General features: G+C 36.5%; 2 protein-coding genes across 2 annotated transcripts in view; one reads left to right on the top strand and one right to left on the bottom strand.

Moving 5' to 3' along the window:
* Positions 1–1,931: 1,931 nt before the first annotated feature.
* On the top strand, positions 1,932–5,992 carry LOC128549357 (uncharacterized). The gene is made up of 2 exons (XM_053525970.1): positions 1,932–2,048; positions 2,761–5,992. Exon 2 carries the CDS (start codon positions 3,329–3,331, stop codon positions 5,990–5,992), a length of 2,664 nt encoding a protein of 887 aa, XP_053381945.1. The 5' UTR covers positions 1,932–2,048; positions 2,761–3,328.
* Positions 5,993–11,859: 5,867 nt separating this feature from the next.
* Positions 11,860–19,621, bottom strand: part of LOC123540767 (YTH domain-containing family protein 3-like) — a 28,013-nt gene continuing 20,251 nt past the window's right edge. Inside the window, exon 5 of the mRNA XM_045326035.2 lies at positions 11,860–14,012. Within this exon, the coding sequence (XP_045181970.1) occupies positions 13,989–14,012 (24 nt within the window). The 3' untranslated portion in view covers positions 11,860–13,988. The remainder of the gene's footprint in view (positions 14,013–19,621) is intronic.

Below are 19,621 nucleotides of genomic sequence, written 5' to 3'. Positions count from 1 at the left end.
ACGTGCTAAATCCAAAGTCACTCGTGTCCTCCTCAAAGAAATGCTGTTTGCGGATGATGCTGATCCCGCAAGCCACACTCATGACGGCCTACAACGCCTTCTGGACCGCTTTTCAAAGGCCTGCCGAAAGTTTGCTCTGACAATCAGCATAAAGAAGACAGAAATCATGGCACAGGATGCTCCAATACCTCCCTCAATTTCAATCAACGGCTCTTCGTTGGCAAACACAGATATCTGGGCTCACTCATCTCGGAAAACCTCTCCCTTGGTGCAGAAATCAATGCCCGTATCGGTAAGGCCACAGGTGTGATGTCAAAGCTCACCGAGAGAGTCTGGGAGAACAAAACCTAGTTCTAAACACAAAGCTGAAAGTCTACCAGGCATGTGTCCTAAGCATCCTTCTATATGGTAGTGAAACCTGGACAACATATGCAAGACAGGAGGCAAGACTCAATACCTACCACATGAGATGTCTACGTCGGATCGTACGCATTACTTGGAAAGGTAAGGTTACCTACTGCGAAGTCTTCAGAAGAGCTAAGACAACCTCTATCTTAGCTATGCTGAGCCAGAGACGCCTGCGCTGGCTGGGTCATGTGTGTCGGATGGACAAGGGCAGACTCCTTAAGGACCTGCCGTATGGACAACACGAGGGAAGTACACGCCCAGTTGGCCGGCCATACCTCAGGTACTCCGATGTTTGCAAGAGAGACCTCAGGTCCACTCATATAGACATTTAGTCATGGGAGGACATAGCACAGGAGGCACAGCGTCAGTGCAGGTATCAAGAAAGCAGAGGAAGAGAGGAACGACAAGCATAGATGGAGGCCCAAGCGTTCTCAAGTTATCGTCCGGAAACAGTTCAATGTTCCGCATCACTGAGACCTTGACCTTTGACCAACCGACCTCAAAATCAAACGGGGTCATCTACTGGTCAAGATAAACCAACCTCCCTATCAATTTTCATGATACTATGCCCAAGCGTTCTTGAGTTATCATCCGGAGATCGATTGGTCTACGGACCGACCGACATTTGCAATACAATATACCCCGCCTTCTTGGAAAGAGGGGTGGGGGGGGGGGGGGGAGCATAAATAGTCAAAACTTGAACCAAGGTGTGGACGCCGACGCAAGTAGTATAGCTCTCCATATACTTCATATAGTCAAGCTAAAAATCCTTCAATGCTATTAAAAGTTTTCGAGCAGAAAGCTTTATACTTGACCTTCAATGGTAACTTTGTTACTTATCTATTTATTTGGGTTTTACGGCGCACCAACACAGTATAGGTTATATGGCGCCAAAGAGGACTACAAATTTTGGTTTCACATCTCATTTACATCGAAATAAAATCATGAGGTATGGAATCAAGATTTGCATACCTGCTGGAATCACAGAGTTACAGCAAAACCAAGTGTACCTGAGGTATGGCCAACCCTATTAGTCGCCTTTTACGATTATGCAAGGGTAAGGCAGTGGTTCCAATTATTTTCATACATAGATCGTCCCAGAAACACATGGCTCAATGGTAACTTTGATCTCTAATTGTTAGACATTGGTCATGCAAGCAACACATCATCTTAGCAACCCCAGATAATCCAATAATCTTGTAGTCAATCAAGTAAAACCAGGTAAAATCGATAGGGTCATTAGATTTAACATATTATATTTCTTATTATTTCCCAAAATACCATAATAAAACTTACATATAATTATTCAGAAATGAATTATCTTTCAAATGGTATAATTCTTAATAAAATCTGAAAAAAATAAAGATGATCGATAATTAGTTAAAAATCAATTATTGGTAATTATCGATCAATCTTCACACCTCGGCGCGGGTCAATAGACAAGGACAATGGTTTATGACAGTGTGTGTTTTCACATCCAATTGCGACAGGCTAATAATTCATGAATATTCATGAAGTGATATTATCCAATCACAGAAAAGGAAGGGCTACGTAATGGCGTTTGTTTGAGAAAAATCGGCCGGAAGCTATTTGTTCAAAAAATCGTCAAAGTTCACCTATTCTTACAGAAAAACTACAAGGTTTGTATTATCATAACGAATATCAAAATAAAGTGCATTTTCTCAGCTTTAAAATGATGCTAAATTTATTGAAATCAGTTTAGATTTGACCCGTCGCAATTACGTTAGAAGTTCAGTAGTAGTCTGTTCCAAAAATGGCGGGCGCGGTAAACAACGCGCCGCCATCTTGAAATCGCAATCGGCGAAACTACCTGAATTAAATCGCCGATATATAGTTAAATATTAGCATGAACGTAATGAAATAATAAAAATTGAATGAAAAACAGATAAATAATCAAATAAACTAAAAATTTATGCCGTTATAACAAACAATTTGATCGGAAAAAAGCTGAGAATGCACGACTTTTTTTTCGAAGAATTCCCGACATTAAATTTTTCACGAACGTCTTGAAGTTATACTTCTTTCTGCTAACATCACTTTTAATTTCTCGTCAAAATATTAAAGAAGACATAAATTTGATATTAAAGAATCTGATTATCGAAAAAAATATGTTGAAAAAGCAATAAATCTCGCCGAATTTAATGAAATTTGAAGGTGTCCGAAAACGAACCCGTCTAATTATTCAATGAAATTTCGTGTCCGCTTTTCGGATACTGACTAAAGAACTTGTTTTATTTTACATTTGTTAAATAATACACGGTTAATTGTACCTTGATAGTGATGAAATTAATTGTATGCAAGCTTTATAATTCTTTTTTTATACATTTTCAGGTTGTGCAATATATATATTGACATCCTAATGATGACTTAAACATCAACTTGAAATGGCAGGACAGTACCCTGGCCCATTTTGTGAGGAAGCTGGACTTCTGTCAGCAAATCTTATCCACAATGTGATAGAACCAAAACCTGAAGGAACCCTCAAACATGGCCATATTATTGAGCTGAAGAAATTTGCTGATGCATCAAAACTCCCTCTAACCAATCTCATTACCTGGCTAAATCAAATTGACAAAAAGACATGTGAAATTAAACAAGCCACGCTGTCTGTCCGCATCAAACGTGTTATTGAAACAAACAAAAAGTTGCTACACAAAAAGAAAGTAGCTGGATTCAAGACTTCGAACGAGTACCAGAATTCTCCGTTCATTCCTTTGACTGTCTCGCTGTCAGGAAACACGACAACCAAAGTTAACAATAATGAGACTTGTGTTGAAAAAAGTAAAACAGAAAGTGAAATGTCTGATCCAAAGAAAGTTACTTCAAAACAAGATGATTATTCAGAATTAGAGAAATGTGTAAGCAAAGAACCCTTAGTTGAGGAATTAAAAACAAAGACATGTTACAGTACCAAATCAGTAAACAGCAAAAAATGCTTAGTAAAATGAAATCACTTGTAAGTTCTGAACGCGAACAGCTTGGGCAGTTGAAGTCGACAAAAGGACATTTTTCTGTCCGAAACGTAACAAAACGAGATGCCCTTGCTGCTAAGAATAGAAAACTACTCCGAGAAGCACAGGCTACTATTGCAAAACAGAAGAAACTGATAGAAGACATTGAAGCACGAAACTTAAAACTTTCTCAAGAGGATGAAAGACTGAAACATGAGTTATTGAACAGTTGTTGTAATGAAAGTAACAGTTATGAACAATCAGACACTCACTCCTTTGAACACCAGATGAAAAAGAAAATGCTTGAGAATGAAATGTATGTGGAAAATTTGTTGACTGAAAATGAAAGCTTGAGAAAAAAGGTCAGTCGGCAGTTGTCCGATAAAAATAATGCCAAAAGGTCTGTAAGGTATTTTAAAAAAAATGTCAATACACTTCGCAGTGAAATAAAAACAAGAAATCAAATTAAAACCCTGACACAGACTGTCGCAGAGAAACAGAAAGAAATTGATCAGCTGCAGATTGAAAATGAGTTTTTAAAAGATGATAAGAAACAAAAGTATGAAACAAAGAACTCTGATGGGTCTTTCAATGATAGTATAAGACTGTGTGTAATTGAATTAGCTGGACTTGAAGTAGCAGTTGAGAAAGTCTCCCAAGTAATTCAAGTTATTTCCAGGCACATGTTTTCTCGTGAAATAAGTAAAGCAGACCTCCCAACTAGCTCAACTGTCCAAACAATTGTTGATGAAGGTCACTTTTTAGCAAAGACTTATATTTCAACAGTTATTGATGCTGCTGAAAGTTTCGGTTTAAACAGAGATGGAACTTCGCGCAAAAAGCAGAAGATAGTTGACACGTCGGTAACCTTAGACACAGGTGATGTGATGAGTTTGGGCTTCACTCGTGTTGCACATGAAAGTGCTAAAACAATAAACAGTGTAACTAAGAACAGCATAGATGAACTTGCCAAGTTGAATAGTACATTTTGTTCAGACAAAAATGATACAGCAAATACTAATGAAGAGTACATTAGAAACACCCTGCATAAACTCGCCTTCAGCATGTCCGACAGAGCAAGCAATGAAAAACTAGCGGATAAACTTCTCGATGAGTGGAGAGATGAAGTTCTGGAAACTTGTGAAAATAAAGACAAAACAACTGTCAAACACTTCCACTGCATGGCACATGTATTGTTGGGATTCCACAAGTATGCATGCACCGACGTTAAATCAGTTGAAACAAGTTTAGCTAAAGAAAGTGGTCCACTTGGACGTGACAGCCTTCCTGCGTTTAAATATTGGCGTTCGTCGGGCACAGTTGTTGAACGTGTGGTACGCACAACTGCAGAAACATTTGGTCCTGCTGGTGACCATCTGGGATTAAAAGACAGATGGGATGCGGATTGCAGTCAAAAGGGTGTCAAGTCTGTCCTGGGTAATTATCGTGACAACCGTTTCAACGGCATATTTCAAACTTCGGCTGAGGTGCTAGTCCATGCAGATCAAATGCTTGATGTGCTTAGCACAGTGAAAAATCCAAACCGGAAGCTTCAAGCGGTTAAAGCAGACCTTCAGTGTGAAAAAGTAAGAACTCTCCTTCAATGTTTTGGTCTGTTTTATGTTAAGCTGACAGGACCATACTGGAACCTTGTTACTTCTGGTGCAGTGCCTTACCTTCTCTTGTACAGTCATATCCAAGCTATCGCCGCATACTTGAAATCCTGTTCTGAAGATCCAGCCACACTCCTCAACCCAGAAGGACACTGGGAAGCAAATGATGCTCATGGTATAGCAGACATTCCCTACAAGCAGCGTTTCATAGAAACTGTTTTTGAAGTAAATGACCAGACCAAAGAACTGCTTTATCAAATGATTAAAACTGTAAGTACAGCAATGCTGAAGTGTATAGAGAAGCAGTTAATTGACTTTCTACCAGGAGGGCAGTTCAGTGAAAAACCCTGTCAGGAGGACCTCAGAAGAACCAGTTATGCCCACTCGACAAACCTCGGATGTGAACACCATTTTGGTGACCTTGACAGCAGTCAGAAGCGTCGTCCTAATGCATCCATGCATCACCATTCGACTGTACAGCTCTTGAAAAGAAACAGAAAACCCATGATCGGATGGCTTGCAGAAATGTCCGAGTCTGAAAGGCAGGTTGTTTTAAAAAAAGCACGGCAAGGCGGACGAAATCTGAGAAAAATTCACATGCAAGCAGAAAAAGAAGTGATAGATGAAATAAGTAACGACATGATCAATGAAAAAAACAAAAAAACAAGCAAAAAAAGGAAGCGAAATGTAGAAACTGAATGTGAACAAAATTTTGTTGATGATGCGGATGAGATAACCAAAGACTTACTTCCAATCCATGAACCATACAATGAAAATGAATACGTAATCGTAGCATACCAAGACCAGTGGTATCCTGGGTGTGTTCAAAAATTGGCAGAACAGCAAATTGTAGTAAATTTTATGTGTCCAACACGGAAGGCAGGGCATTTTATTTGGCCCGCGAGAAAAGATGTACAGACAGTATGTAATGAGTTTGTCATTAAAAGAAATTTTGTCCCGGGAAAGTCTGAACTTTGGGCGCCTGTGGAAAATTGTTGACTTCGAGGAAGTAGAGGATTTATACAAAAAATATTGTAAGGTGTATTTTTAATGTCAAGCCAAGTATCAGCAATGAAACAAATGATTGTAACATGTCACTGTGATATATTTATTTAATAATGTGTGTTTATATAAAATATCATGTTGTGATTTATATCTTAATTTCATCAAGACAAATTATGTTAGGAGATAGTCATATAATGACGCAACAAATTTTTAAACGCAAAATGCATTTAACAAATCCAAAATGTGTTAATGAAAACATTTCAGCAACATTTGTTAACTTATTGCACTGTCACTGTGATATATCTAACTTATTGAATTTGTTTTATGTTATCATTCATTTCATGTAAAAATGTTGATTTCTCACTGATTTTATGTATGTTGTAAATGTACGAATAAAATTTAAAATAAACACCCGTCATTTTGATGTGAAAATGTCAGATTTACCCCTTAGGCATGAGTCAGAGATATAAAATAACAGCAGAACTGAATTCAGCATGAAATTTTACATTACAGTGCAAATTTTTATAAAGATATCTCTATGAATAAAAAAGTTATGTTAATTTAACTGAAAAATCTTGAATTTTCGGTTCCGTCGATTGACCGCGAAAATGCAGAAAGTCTTTGAAAAAGATGACCAAATTCTGTCGAAAAATCAAAACTTAAATTTGGCATAACTTTTGTTTCAGTTGAGATATCTTCAAAATTTAAACTGTTCTGTGTTTCTTTTAAAAGGCTCTTTCAAATAAGTTTAAAATAAAGGTAAAAAAGTAATTTTGAAAATTTAGCTGTGGTTGCTAATCATCTGGATATGGGGAACATATGTGGGAGTGTATATAACAATGCTTCAATGTATTTAGAAGCTAAGGAACAAATGTTATTTTCACTTCAATTTCAATAGTGATCTTGACCTTTGACCACCGAGCATTGGTCATGTATGCGACATACTGTCTGACGAGGAACATTTGCTTGAAGTGGTAAGAAAATCCTTAAGCATATAAAAACAAGAGGGTCAAGATGGCCCTAGGTCGCTCACTTGAGTAACATACCATAATAGTGTAAACATGTTTTTCCTAGTGATTTCATAGAGACAAATATTTTGACCAAGTTTCATTAAGATTGGACCAAAAACGTGGCCTCTTGGGTGTAAACAAGCATTTTCTTTCACTTGACCTAGTGACTTAGTTTTTTTAATCCCACATGACCCAGATTCGAACTTGTCCAAAATTTCATAAAAACAAACATTCTGACAAAGTTTCGGGAAGATTGGAGCAAAAAAGTGGCCTCTAGAGTGTATACAAGCTTTTCCTTTGATTTGACCTAGTGACCTAGTTTTTGACCCACGTGACCCAGATTTGAAATCACCCAATACTTCATGATAACAAACATTCGGACCAAGTTTTATGAAGATAGAATCAAAAATATACCCATAGGGTGTAAACAAGCTTATTCTTTGATTTGACCTGGTGACCTAGTTTTTGACCCCACATACCCCAGATAAAAACTCAAACGATATTTCATGCAGACAAACATTCTGACCAAGTTTCATGCACATCAAATGAACAAGAGTGTTTACAACCTTTTCCTTTGATTCGACCGGGTAACCTAGTTTTTGACCCCATATGACCCAGTCTAGGAATCATCAAGATAAACATTCTGACCCAGTTTCATGAAGATATGTTCATAAATGTGGCCACAAGTGTTAAAACGCTTTTCTTTTCATTTGACCGGGAGGCCTAGATTTTGTCCCCATATGACCCAGTTTCAAACCTGGCCTAGAAATCATCAAGGTAAACATTCTGACCAAGTTTCATGAAGATAGGGTCATAAATGTGGCTCCTAGGTTGTTAACAAGCTTTTGCTTTGATTTGACCTGATGACCTAGTTTTTGACCCGACATGACCCAGCTTCGATCCAGGCCTAGAGATCATCAAGATAATTATTCTGTGCAAGTTTATATCAAATCAAAGCATAAATAAAACCTCCATATGGCTGAAAGTGCCAAAATAGAAAAATAGAAAATTTTGCCCCTTTCAGGGGCAGTAACTCTGGAACCCATGATGGAATCTTGCCGGTTTTTGAAAGGAACCAAGAACCTTATTGTGAGTAAGTGTGATTAAAATCAAAAATAAAATGTCACTTCTATCGTGTTCACAAGGTAAAAATTAACAAATTTTGGCTCTTTCAGGTTTCGTAACTCCGGAACCTATAAATGGATCTGACAGATTCATCATGGAATCCAAGACTTATTGTTGTTAAAGATATTTTGCAACTTTGTATCAAATCCAACCAAGTCTCGATATGGCTGCAAAATAGAAAATTTTGGCCCTTTAAGGGGCCATAACTCTGGAACCTATAACGGGATCTTGCCAGTTTTCAAAAGGGTCCGAGATATTATGCCAATACAAGTTGTGTGCAAGTTTGATTAAAATTAGTTGCAAAATGTGCTCTCTACCGTGTTCACAAGGAAATTGTGGACGGACGAACGCCGACGGACGATCACAAATGCTCATCTTGCCACTATGTGACAGGTGAGCTAAAAATATAGTAGAAACACATGTTTACTTGACCTTAAACAGTGACCTTGACCTTTAACCGACAAGCATAGACCATGAGTTGCCATACTGTCTCATCATAGGGAAGTGCGTAGCACTAAGACAATCTATCAATGCATAACGGAGCTGAAGCAATTTTAACTTGACTTTCAATAGTGACCTTGACATATGACCTACAGGCATAAGCCATGTATATATATAATCTACATATTGCCCTCTATTCACATACAAGGTTTTATGAACCTAGCTTGGATACTTTTTGAGTACTTGTAATTGCAGGATCCAGATTTACAGGCAGACGGACAGACGAAGGTTGTTCCTATAAGCCCCTCCAGTGGGTGTCTTATAATTATGCAAGGGTTGGTGAATCTAACTAAAATACTTTTTTAATTATAAACATTTTCAATTTTGGCCAGATGGACCGATGGACAGACAATGCCAAAACAATAACCCTCCACCTTTGCTGGGAGACAATAATTAACCTAAAATTCTAGGTAATATGGGTGTGTAACACATGAAAAATTTATGCAAGAGTTATGGAGCTTGTGCCATGATGTGGTTGATGTTGTACAACTACTTAAGTTTGAATCAAATCCATTTAGTAGCCGAGAGAGTGAAAGTGCAACAAAACTTTAACCTGCATTTTTAAGAAAAGTGCAGGGAAATTACTGTTGAAATATAGGCGATAGTGTTATTACCTTCGCAGTTCGCAAGAATTGTCTGTTCACAGTGCCCTCGACTATTAGAAGAATTGATGCAAGTATGGGGTCAAATATCACCAGAGATTTTAAGATTCATAATTTCTATGTCAAAAAGGGCCATAACTGAGCCAAAATCTTTCTCCTAGTTATGTAGTCTTGCCTACATATGGAGACTATGATGGTAAACAAGTGGTTGAAGTTTCAAAGCCATATGTCGAACAGTTTAGACAAAATATGGACTGGTACAAAAACAACTGTTTCAGAGTCAAAAATTCAGCCAAATATCATGACATTATTATATGACCACAGATGGAGATCATGACGATGAACAAGAGTTAAAAGTTTCAAAGCGCGTGTCAAATGACAAAACATGGACTTGTATGAAAACTGAACCGATTTCAATGTCCAAAACGTTCAGCCACAATACTTGGCAGTCATATACTCTTGCCTACAGACAGAGACTGACATAAAAAGATGCTTTTGCCTCCCTCAATGCATAGTAGTAATCGGCAAGAAGTCAATAGGTAACTAGAGCGAAATTCAGGGACATTGATGGTTGGCTGCAACAAGGATCATCTACTCTGCATATCCAATCACCCCACAAAGTTTCAACATTCTTGGCCAAGTGGTTCTCAAGTTATGGAATGGAAATGGTTTTCCATGTTCAGGCCCCTGTGACCATGACCTTTGATCGAGCGACTCCAAAATCGAAAGCAGTCATCTACTCTGCATGTCCAATCAAACCATAAATGAAGTCTCTATATGACAGCACAAGCCTTTAAGGGGCCATAACTCTGGAACCCATGATGGGATCTGGTCAGTTTTCGAAAGGAACCGAGATATTATGCCAATACAACTTGTGTGCAAGTTTTATTAAAGTTGATTGCAAAATGTGGTCTCTATCTTGTTCACAAGCCAAAAATGGTAAATTTTGGCACTTTAAGGGGCCATAACCCTGGAACCCATGATGGGATTCGGCCAGTTTTCGAAAGGAACCGAGATATTATGCCAATACAATTCTGTGCAAGTTTGATTAAAGTTGATTGCAAAATGTTGTCTCTATCGTGTTCACAAGCCAAAAATAGCAAATCTTGGCCCTTTAAGGGGCCATAACTCTGGAACCCATGATGGGATCTGGCCAGTTTTTGATAGGAACCTAGATATTATGCCCATACAAGTTGAGTGCAAGTTTGATTCAAATCAAACACAAAATGTGGTCTCTATCGTGTTCACAAGGAAATTGTGGACGGACGGATGATGGGTGATCACAAAAGCTCACCCTGTCACTATGTGACAGTGATCTAAAAACGATAAGGGGTCATCTGCTCTGGAAGTCCTATCACCCTATGAAGGTTCTTGGTCAAATGGTTTTTAAGTTATTGATAAGAAACAGTTTTCCATGGACCCTGTGACCAGTTACCCAAAAATCAGGTGTCATCTCTATATGTTCAGTCATCCTATCAAGTTTCAACATTCCTGGTCAAGTGGTTCTCAAGTTATTGATCAGAAACAGTTTTCAATGCTCAGGCCCTTTGGCCTTGACCTTTGATAGAGTAACCCAAAAAATAATAGGGGTCATCTACTTTGTAGGCCCTATCATCCACTGAAGATTGTAGGTTCTAGGTCCAATGGTTCTCCAGTTATTGATTGTAAATGAAGTGAAATCCTTTTCTTTGAAATATTCAAGGCAGTATGTTCTATTTTACAACCTCTGTACAAAATGGGTTTAACTGCTTCTTCCCATTTCAACTATCCATTTTTTGTGTGCCCAGGTAGCAATTTTCCAAATGCTGCTTCGACATTGAATGATTTCATATTTGTGCTTAGAAAATGTCATATACATGTATATTTTGTGCACAAGTCTACATTTTATTTTGTAATAATCCATTTGACATGCCAAACCAGTTTAATCAGGAAATAAACTTTTGCAAGAGGCTTGGTCCACTCTGCTGGATACTATTTCACATGAACCATTTACAGCCATCTTGACAGGGCATGGACAGTAATCATGGTAATAAACATCAAGAATGTAAAACAGAATATTGCATGTATACATTTATTTTTTCCATGGTAATCATGTGATACTGTTTTGCTATGTTATAACAAAACACAGCTCTACACACTGCAGTCATTCTATAAACAAACGATTCTATACAAATTCTATCAGCAATATATTCAAATTATTAAGCAGTCATTTTTCCTGATCTTCCTAGCTTATGTAACAAATTGTCAAAATTTAACTAAACCCTAAAATAAAAACATGACACTGCAGAACATTCAACATAAATCTATTTCTTCAATGATTAAATTATCACAACAGAAACTGTAGAATTGCTGTTATTTAAAAACTATTTTCTGAAGGCCATAGCCCTAAGTGTACAAAATAATCAACAGGCAAGACACTCACCTAATCATTAAGTATCATTTAATACGATTTTGTGTAGTGTAAAAAAAACATTTATACCAAAACATGATAGGACCCTGGTGAGAGAGATAGCTAAGTGGACCCATCTGCGCAAACTAGCTTTTATCTAAGTTTAGCAAACACCCATCAAGCTGTTCAATCAAACAAACCACTTTTCATTTGAAGGGATTTTTTTAATTTTAGTACTGCATTCAGCTCCAGTGCTAAGAGAGACCAAGCAGACCCTCAAGAGGGGTTCGTATACGAATGCTACAGACCAAGTTTGGTGAAGATCCATAATGTGGTTCACTAAAAGCTGTTTAAAAGGTTTGCTATTTTTAACCCTGGTGAGCAAAGCAGGACCATTTGGATAAACTTGAGGTCCATACAAGGAAGTTATAGACCAAGTCAGGTGAAAATCTATCAAGTGGTTCTGAATAGAAATTGTTCCAAGGTTTTTCTATTTGAAGTTTGGCAGCCTCTAAGTGGGGTCAAGTGGAACCATTTGAATTAACATTTTACAGAGCCATGCCAGGATGCTACATATCAAGTTTAGTGTAATTCTGACCAGTAGTGTTAGGTGTTTGAGTGAAAATGTTGAAAGGACATGGGATACCGGACCATCCACCTGTATTAACAGCTCACTCTGACAAAGTTCAGGTGAGCTAAAAATAACTGCCTCAATCATAATCAGAGACAAACCAAAGAAAACAGATCTACATAAACATTAAATTACCACACATTATAGCTTCAGTGGTCGATTTTACTTTGGAATTTTTTTGACTATATCAATGTAATATGCAAGTTCACATTACTCGTGAATTAACCACAATTTTGAGCAAGAACACCTCTGCAATGGATCTGCATAAACATAAAAAAGTCCATCTAACTTGTGAACAGGGTATTTCTATATACAACTCATAAAACATTTTGTATAGATTTAAAAAATGATCTGCCTAAATACAAGGATTCCGTACTATCACTTTTCCAATGAATTACTGTAGAACTTCCACATGCTGAACATAGCTGGGTTTGTCTCATGTTGACTCTTCACCATACAAATATACAACATCACTATCACCTTTGTTTTCAGTTTCACTGTCGATCATCTGCCTATACACTGCAAAATTTATTGAAGTTTTTTTCTATTTCAGTACTTTAACGACATTAAAACACCAGTATATGACATGTTGCTTTGGATCGGAGTTTTATCACATTCAGTTCAAATTTTAAAATTCAGTCACTTGTCTGTCTTTTATCGTATAAAAAGAGCATTATTCCTATGAAATATATGAAACTGTAACAAGTGTATGCAAAATTGAGCACAGCTCTCTCTTTCATTTTTTTTCTGTTTACTATAGTTTTCAATGAAAGAACTAACGTGTAGTCAAATGATGCAATGCATCCAATTCATTTCGAGTTTCCTAGAATGATCACTGAACTCAAGCACCATGCTTTTCCTTCCTGAATTTATTTTCACACAATCATACTGCCATGAGCATGTCTTTTAGGTTCTTGTGTGCTAGTCTGTGCTTAATACTTAGTTAAACAAATCTTTCTGAAAATACACGAGCACACTTGTCTTGGAATGAAAGCACTTTTGTAGTAGTGATAACGTCTTTCTTTTCAATGCTTGTAACGTTAAAAACAAGTTTTTTTCACTTCACTGTTGCAAGTTTCTGAACACTTTTTGAAAAAGTTATTCACACGTAGTTTTGTCTTCCTTCATTCTTTGCAGTCTAAGGGAGGTAATACACTGTTAAGTAACTGAATTAAAGGGCAAGCACTCTGTCATCTTCATTTATTGAATGACTGGGTATGAATGATTTTAAGAGAAAGGGGAGAAAATGATTAAAAGGGTTAGCTATATATGAAAGAAAGGGGAAAAATGAAATCTTGCTAAATGATATACTCTAAGCTAAAATGATGCACAAATTCTACTCCTTAATCACACCTGATCAATGCTCATTCCATAACCCGATTTTTTTGTTTGCTATCAAAATGCAAGTCTTTTCTGATGACTGGGAAGTATAATAAAATACAAAGTATAATAAAATACTTTTTAAAGTCGAAGCTGTTTTAACAGGAATTTGTCTATGAGTTCACAATGAGATGAGGAATTGATTCTAAAAGTTACATGATGTCCACTCCTTAAGATAAAAAAAGTAAATTTGAAAACATGTCCAACAATCAACATCAACAAGAATTCTGAAATCTGACGAAAATGAGAACACTGAAGTCACAGTTTACTACTACATCTATAGTTGTCTATAAAACTTATTTCACTCTCCTCCAGTTCATTATTGTAGAAAGTCCACCTGAAACACTTTCACTTAATTCTGTCGCTGTCTGCTTGCCTGCAATGAAACAAAGGAATTCATTAGGCTATTTGGTACAATTGTAAAACATTTACCCTTACCCTGCTAAATTTCTATAATGAACTTGTCCATCTTCCAATTTCAGTACCATTAACTGTTAAAAGGGGTGTTTACCTAAAAGATACAGACTGAATGACGAACAGTGCAGGCTGATCATGATCTACACTGGTCGCAAAGGAAGAAACAGTCGTGTCCAGCATGATAAGGGTTACTATAGCAAGACAGTGCTTTATTTTATGCTGCCTTATACCTTCAAGTATCAACCCTCAGAAATTCAAACATTTCAACGAAAAATTGCCTTGTGTAACCAGTCCAAATGTTTTATACAACCAAAATCATGTCCTTTCAATCAAGGCACCTGAAGTCCGATGTGTGGGTAGTAATTCATACTTGTCAACCAGTTTAAGCCAGTCACATTTTGCTATAATACAGACTTGATCTATAACTGCCAACTAGATCAGCCATTTTTGTTTCTAATTGCAGGTGTCATACAACACTAATACCTGAATAACAATGCATTTCTGCTTTCACTTTAAAACTGACAAAATCTAGATTTCAGCGTTTCTCGACTGAACAACGCAGGACTATATTGTACGTACTACTGATATTTCTCAAAGGACTATACATAAAAGAGAGCGCTACAATTGATAACTAAACACACTTAAGTGATACTACTGCATTTCATGATGGTCTGATTACATATTCCACTTGAACAGGCACCACCCTTGCTCTCTCACACTTGCTCAAGAACTAGTTCATAAGAGGTAACAATGTGGGTCTTCCTTTATAGTAGTTTTAGCAAATGTATAAATTTGACTTTACAAAAGTCAGTATATTTAAGAGACTTGGTAAACTTCTATGTCACCAAATTGTTTATCAACAATATTTTTCTATTATGTGTTAGATTGTACATTGTAAATTGTTATTACGGATAACATGGTGTAATAGCCATATTTCATATCTTGTAACTGGATGGTAATATTTAAATGAAATTTGGTCATTTAAAGACATTCAAAATTAACAAGAGCTGTCCGTAAGACAGCCAAGCTCGACTATTCGAAATACTGTCCCAGAAGCAGGAAAATATTACCCAAAAAGGTTAAATATCAAAAGAGTAAGTTCAAAAGGGGGCATAATTTGACCAAAATGCATATCAGTTATGGGACTTGCTGCTATCAACTAGTTTTATAACCCTGAAGGCACATGTGAAGCTTCAATTCAACATCTGCATTAGTTTTGGAGATAGAAACTCGCATGTAAAACTTAAACCAGAATTTTCCAGAAAGTCCAAAAGGGGGCATAATTTGCCCAAAATACATGCCAGAGTTATGGGACTTGACCAAGTGAGGTTGGTAATTGATCTAGAAAAAGAAAAAATAAGTTTCAAATCTATATGCCTTTTAGTAATTGCTGTATGCACTTGCACGCAAAACTTTAACCAGGATTTTCTAAGTCCAAAAAGGGGAATAATTTGCTCAAAATACATGTAAGAGTTATGGGACTTGATCCAGTGAGGTTAGTAATTGATCTAGAAAAAGAAAAAATAAGTTTCAAATCTATATGCCTTTTAGTAATAGCTATATGTACTTGCACGCAAAACTTTAACTAGAATTTGCTAAGTCCAAAAGGGGGCATAATTTGGCAAAAATGAAAGTCAGAGTTATGGGACTTGATGCTATCAACTAGTTTTATAACCCCGAAGACACATGTGGAGTTTTAAATCAATATCTGCATTAGTTTTGGAGATAGTAACACGCATGTAAAACTTTAACCAAAATTTTCTAAGTCCAGAAGGGGGCAAATTTGCTCAAAATACATGTCAGAGTTATGGGACTTGACCCAGAGAGGTTGGTAATTGACCTAGAAAAAGAATAAATAAGTTTCAAAGCTATATGCCTTTAACTGATGGTTGTATGTACTTGCATGCAAAAACTTAACCAAGGTGTGACGCCGACGCCGACACCAGGGTGAGTAGAATTTCTTCGAATAGTCGAGCTAAAAACGTTTCACCGAGAGGTTTTTCATATTTTATCATTTTTTTGGGGAGATAGTCGTTATTGAAGTTAACATTGATGCCTATGGGAAATATATAATTTCTTTGATTATATTAAGAATATGAACTCGAGTTTCGAGAAAATTTTGAGGTAGAAAGCTGCATTATATGACTCTGAAACAAATATCAAAAAGAAATCTAAAATTCCCTGTAGGAAAAAGGAGAAAATTATTTTTTTCTAGTTTTCAGGGGAGATAACTCATGAAAAACCAAAATTATCAAGGTAGGTAATCTAAAGGAAAATCAAGTTGTATGTACGCTTTTGGTGAAATTGCGGCCTATTACGGGTAGTCTTCCTTAAGGAATGACCTAGCTTAATCACTGGTATCTCGATAATCACAAGATACAGGAAAGTACAACTACAATTTTATAAGGTTTAAATCTCATTCTGGTTCCTGGGAAAGTTAATCAACAAACTTTACACATTCATCAAAAGTAACCTGTAATTTTATTAATTACACTGGCAATGTAATGGTTATTTAACAGAGATTTTTTAAAGTAATGTGTAATTTAATTAATTTCTTTGTAAAGTAATTGACCCCAGGTTTGGTTAATTATTTGCATTCTGACAAAATGACTCAACTGTCTGAAAAAGAAAGACTGCACTGTAAGGATGTATTAAGATTTTAGGCAAGGTATCACTATTGGTTGTTGAAAAAAGCGTCTTAAAATTAAGCACTTTTATGGGAAAATGTTTTGTTAGATATTGAGTTGCACTGACACAGTTTTAGTTTTAAGGTGACTTTCCAGCTGATTGAGGAAGACTCCTTGTGCCCCTGAAGATAGTATTTCAGGAAAAGGAGGGGGCCTGGGTGAAACACTGACCTTCGGAAATCCACTTGGGATAGCTACCTCACATGACCAAAGCAGAGGTGAGGGGTTAGTGATCTTATAAAGTGTACTGCCAGTATCTATGTGAAATGCTTCAAAGAATTAATTTTGATTTTCTCTTAAAACAGTTTTACTGAAAGGTTCAATAGACTTTCAGGTCAATGAAACTGAGGGAGAAGCACTGCTAGACTTAGGCAACACTGAGCCCAAAATTTTTCTTTAAAAGATGGCTTTACTACAGGTCAGCTATCTTCAACCCTGAACTTCTTACCATATTCTGTCCCATTCTAAGTAACTGAACAAAGCATAATGCCAGGCCAGAGTTGCATCATGAATTTTCTATTGCACAAAATTCGTAACAGGAAAAGAAAGCAACATTTGCAGTTTCTCCATTGCCAATGTGCACTGAATATTAGATTTTCATTTAATGGAGATTATTAAAATAATGCTTGAATGTAAATATTCCTGGAGTGACTGGTATTCTTTTATGAATTGAAATTCAGCAGGTTTTTTTAAACGAAAGGGATAATGGCCCTATATCCAGGGTTGGCAAGTATTTCCCGGGGGCGGGAATTACCACAGGTATTTCCCGGGAAATGATCCAAATTTCACAAAAGTGGGAAATAGTGGGAAATACTCAATATTTGAAAATTTTTGGCATGAAAATTTACTTCTTAATATAAATTAATTCAATAAATTTGCAATTTGGCTTGAACCTCTTCATGTTTACCCTTTCACTTACAAAATCTAACTGGTTATGTGATATGAGTGAGATACAGTCAGACCACGATTAGTGACCATGATTAGAAATCAGCAGAGCTAAAGCTAGATTAAGCATTGTATTACCAGTCAGACAAATACAGCTTCAGGCTAATAGATTACCTATACATTGTACAGGTAATTGATTATGACAATTGTGGGGCCAACATAGTGTGAAAAGAGTATTAGTCCCAGTTATTGTGAAAAGGTGTTAATAATGTATAATTAGGCATCACAATGTGATGCTCTGATTCTCAATAGTAATAGGCATTTTTGGTAAACAAAAAAGAAAAAAAAAACAATTGAAATAAAAATTTAGGACTTGATTTTAGTACATTTAGTGCTTAAAAAGAATATTTATATTATTTGTTTTTAATTGAGAGAAATATTTCATGTTAACTGAATTACATTTGTTTAAGTCTCTGCTCATACAATGAGATGTTGACTTTTCCCCACTATTTCCCACATTTTTCCCCGGGAAATTCCTGTATTTCCCGCTGTCCTGGTAAAAACTAGTATTTTCCGCTTTTATGCCAACCCTGCCTATATCCCCCATCTGACTCAAATGGGTATATGATTTCTTGGTAGAGGATCTCTACACAGTTTTATGCCAAATATCTAAGCTTTGGACCTAGACGCATGACCCAATAGTGGACCTTATTTGACCAATGAACAACTTTGCAGAGGACTATTAAACCATTCTTCGAGCCAACTGTTTATGCTCTAGAGTTCGAGGTTTTAGAAGATTTTTTTGTAAGTTTAACCTATGAAAGTCTACCTACAACAAATGAACCCCTGGCAAGGGCCAATTTTGACCTCAAGGGTTTGATTTAAACAAACTTGTCAAGACGGCCACTACACAATATTACAAGCCAGATATCTATAGGCCTTGCTGACTTAGATGTGAAGATTTTGAAGTTTTTCTTATACAAGTCTATGCAAAACAAGTAACCCAGAGGCAAGGTCAATTTTAACTATTGTGGTATAATTTGAAAAGATAGAACCGCAACAAATTTCTACAAGGCAAATATTTACACTCTGGGTCTTATGGTTTTATGTAAGATTTTTAAAGTTTTTCTTAATATACAAGTCTATGTAAAACAAGTGAACCCACGGGCAGGGCCAACTTTGACCTCAGGGGTATGATTTGAGTACCTTTGATAGAGGACCACTAGACAATGCTACAGCCAAATGTCTAAGGTATGGGCCTGTGGTTCTGCAGAAGATTACTTTTTTCCTTTTGGTTACCACAGAAACCAGAATTATGTATGGAATTGAATTCTTTGAACAATTTTGGTAGAGGACAATGCAAGGAATTATAATTTATAGGCCAATGGCTTCATTGTTACCAATTCTGTCCCATTCTAAGTAACTGAACAAAGCATAATGCCAGGCCAGAGTTGCATCATGAATTTTTTATTGCACAAAATTTGTAACAGGAAAAGAAAGCAATGCAGTCCTTCCATTGCCAATGTGCACCAACACAGTATCGGTTATATGGCGCCAAACACGACTACAAATTTTGGTTTCACATCTCAGTTGGAATTGTAAGGAAAAAAGTAAACATTATATACCAATGACTATATTTTTTTCCATATTCTGTCCCATTCTAAGTAACTGAACAAAGCATAATGCCAGGCCAGAGTTGCATCATGAATTTTCTATTGCACAAAATCTCATAACCGGAAAAGAAAGCAACATCTGCAGTTTTTCCATTGCCAATGTGCACTGAATGTAGACTTTCATTAACTGTAGTTGGGCAAGAGGTTTCTTGAATGTACTGTATGTAAATTTTCTATGCTTGCTTATTTGCAGACATTCACACTTACTTATCAGATATTATTATAAGGCAAAAACTTCACTGTATTTGCAACTTGTAGAATTGCATGTGGTAGAACCTTGGCAAAAGTACATACTTCTGAAACATATGTATATGGCAATTTAT

The sequence above is a fragment of the Mercenaria mercenaria genome, chromosome 16, assembly GCF_021730395.1.
Source record: "Mercenaria mercenaria strain notata chromosome 16, MADL_Memer_1, whole genome shotgun sequence".
In the NCBI taxonomy this organism is placed as follows: Eukaryota; Metazoa; Mollusca; class Bivalvia; order Venerida; family Veneridae; genus Mercenaria; species Mercenaria mercenaria.
This window is presented reverse-complemented; position numbering and strand designations above follow the sequence as displayed.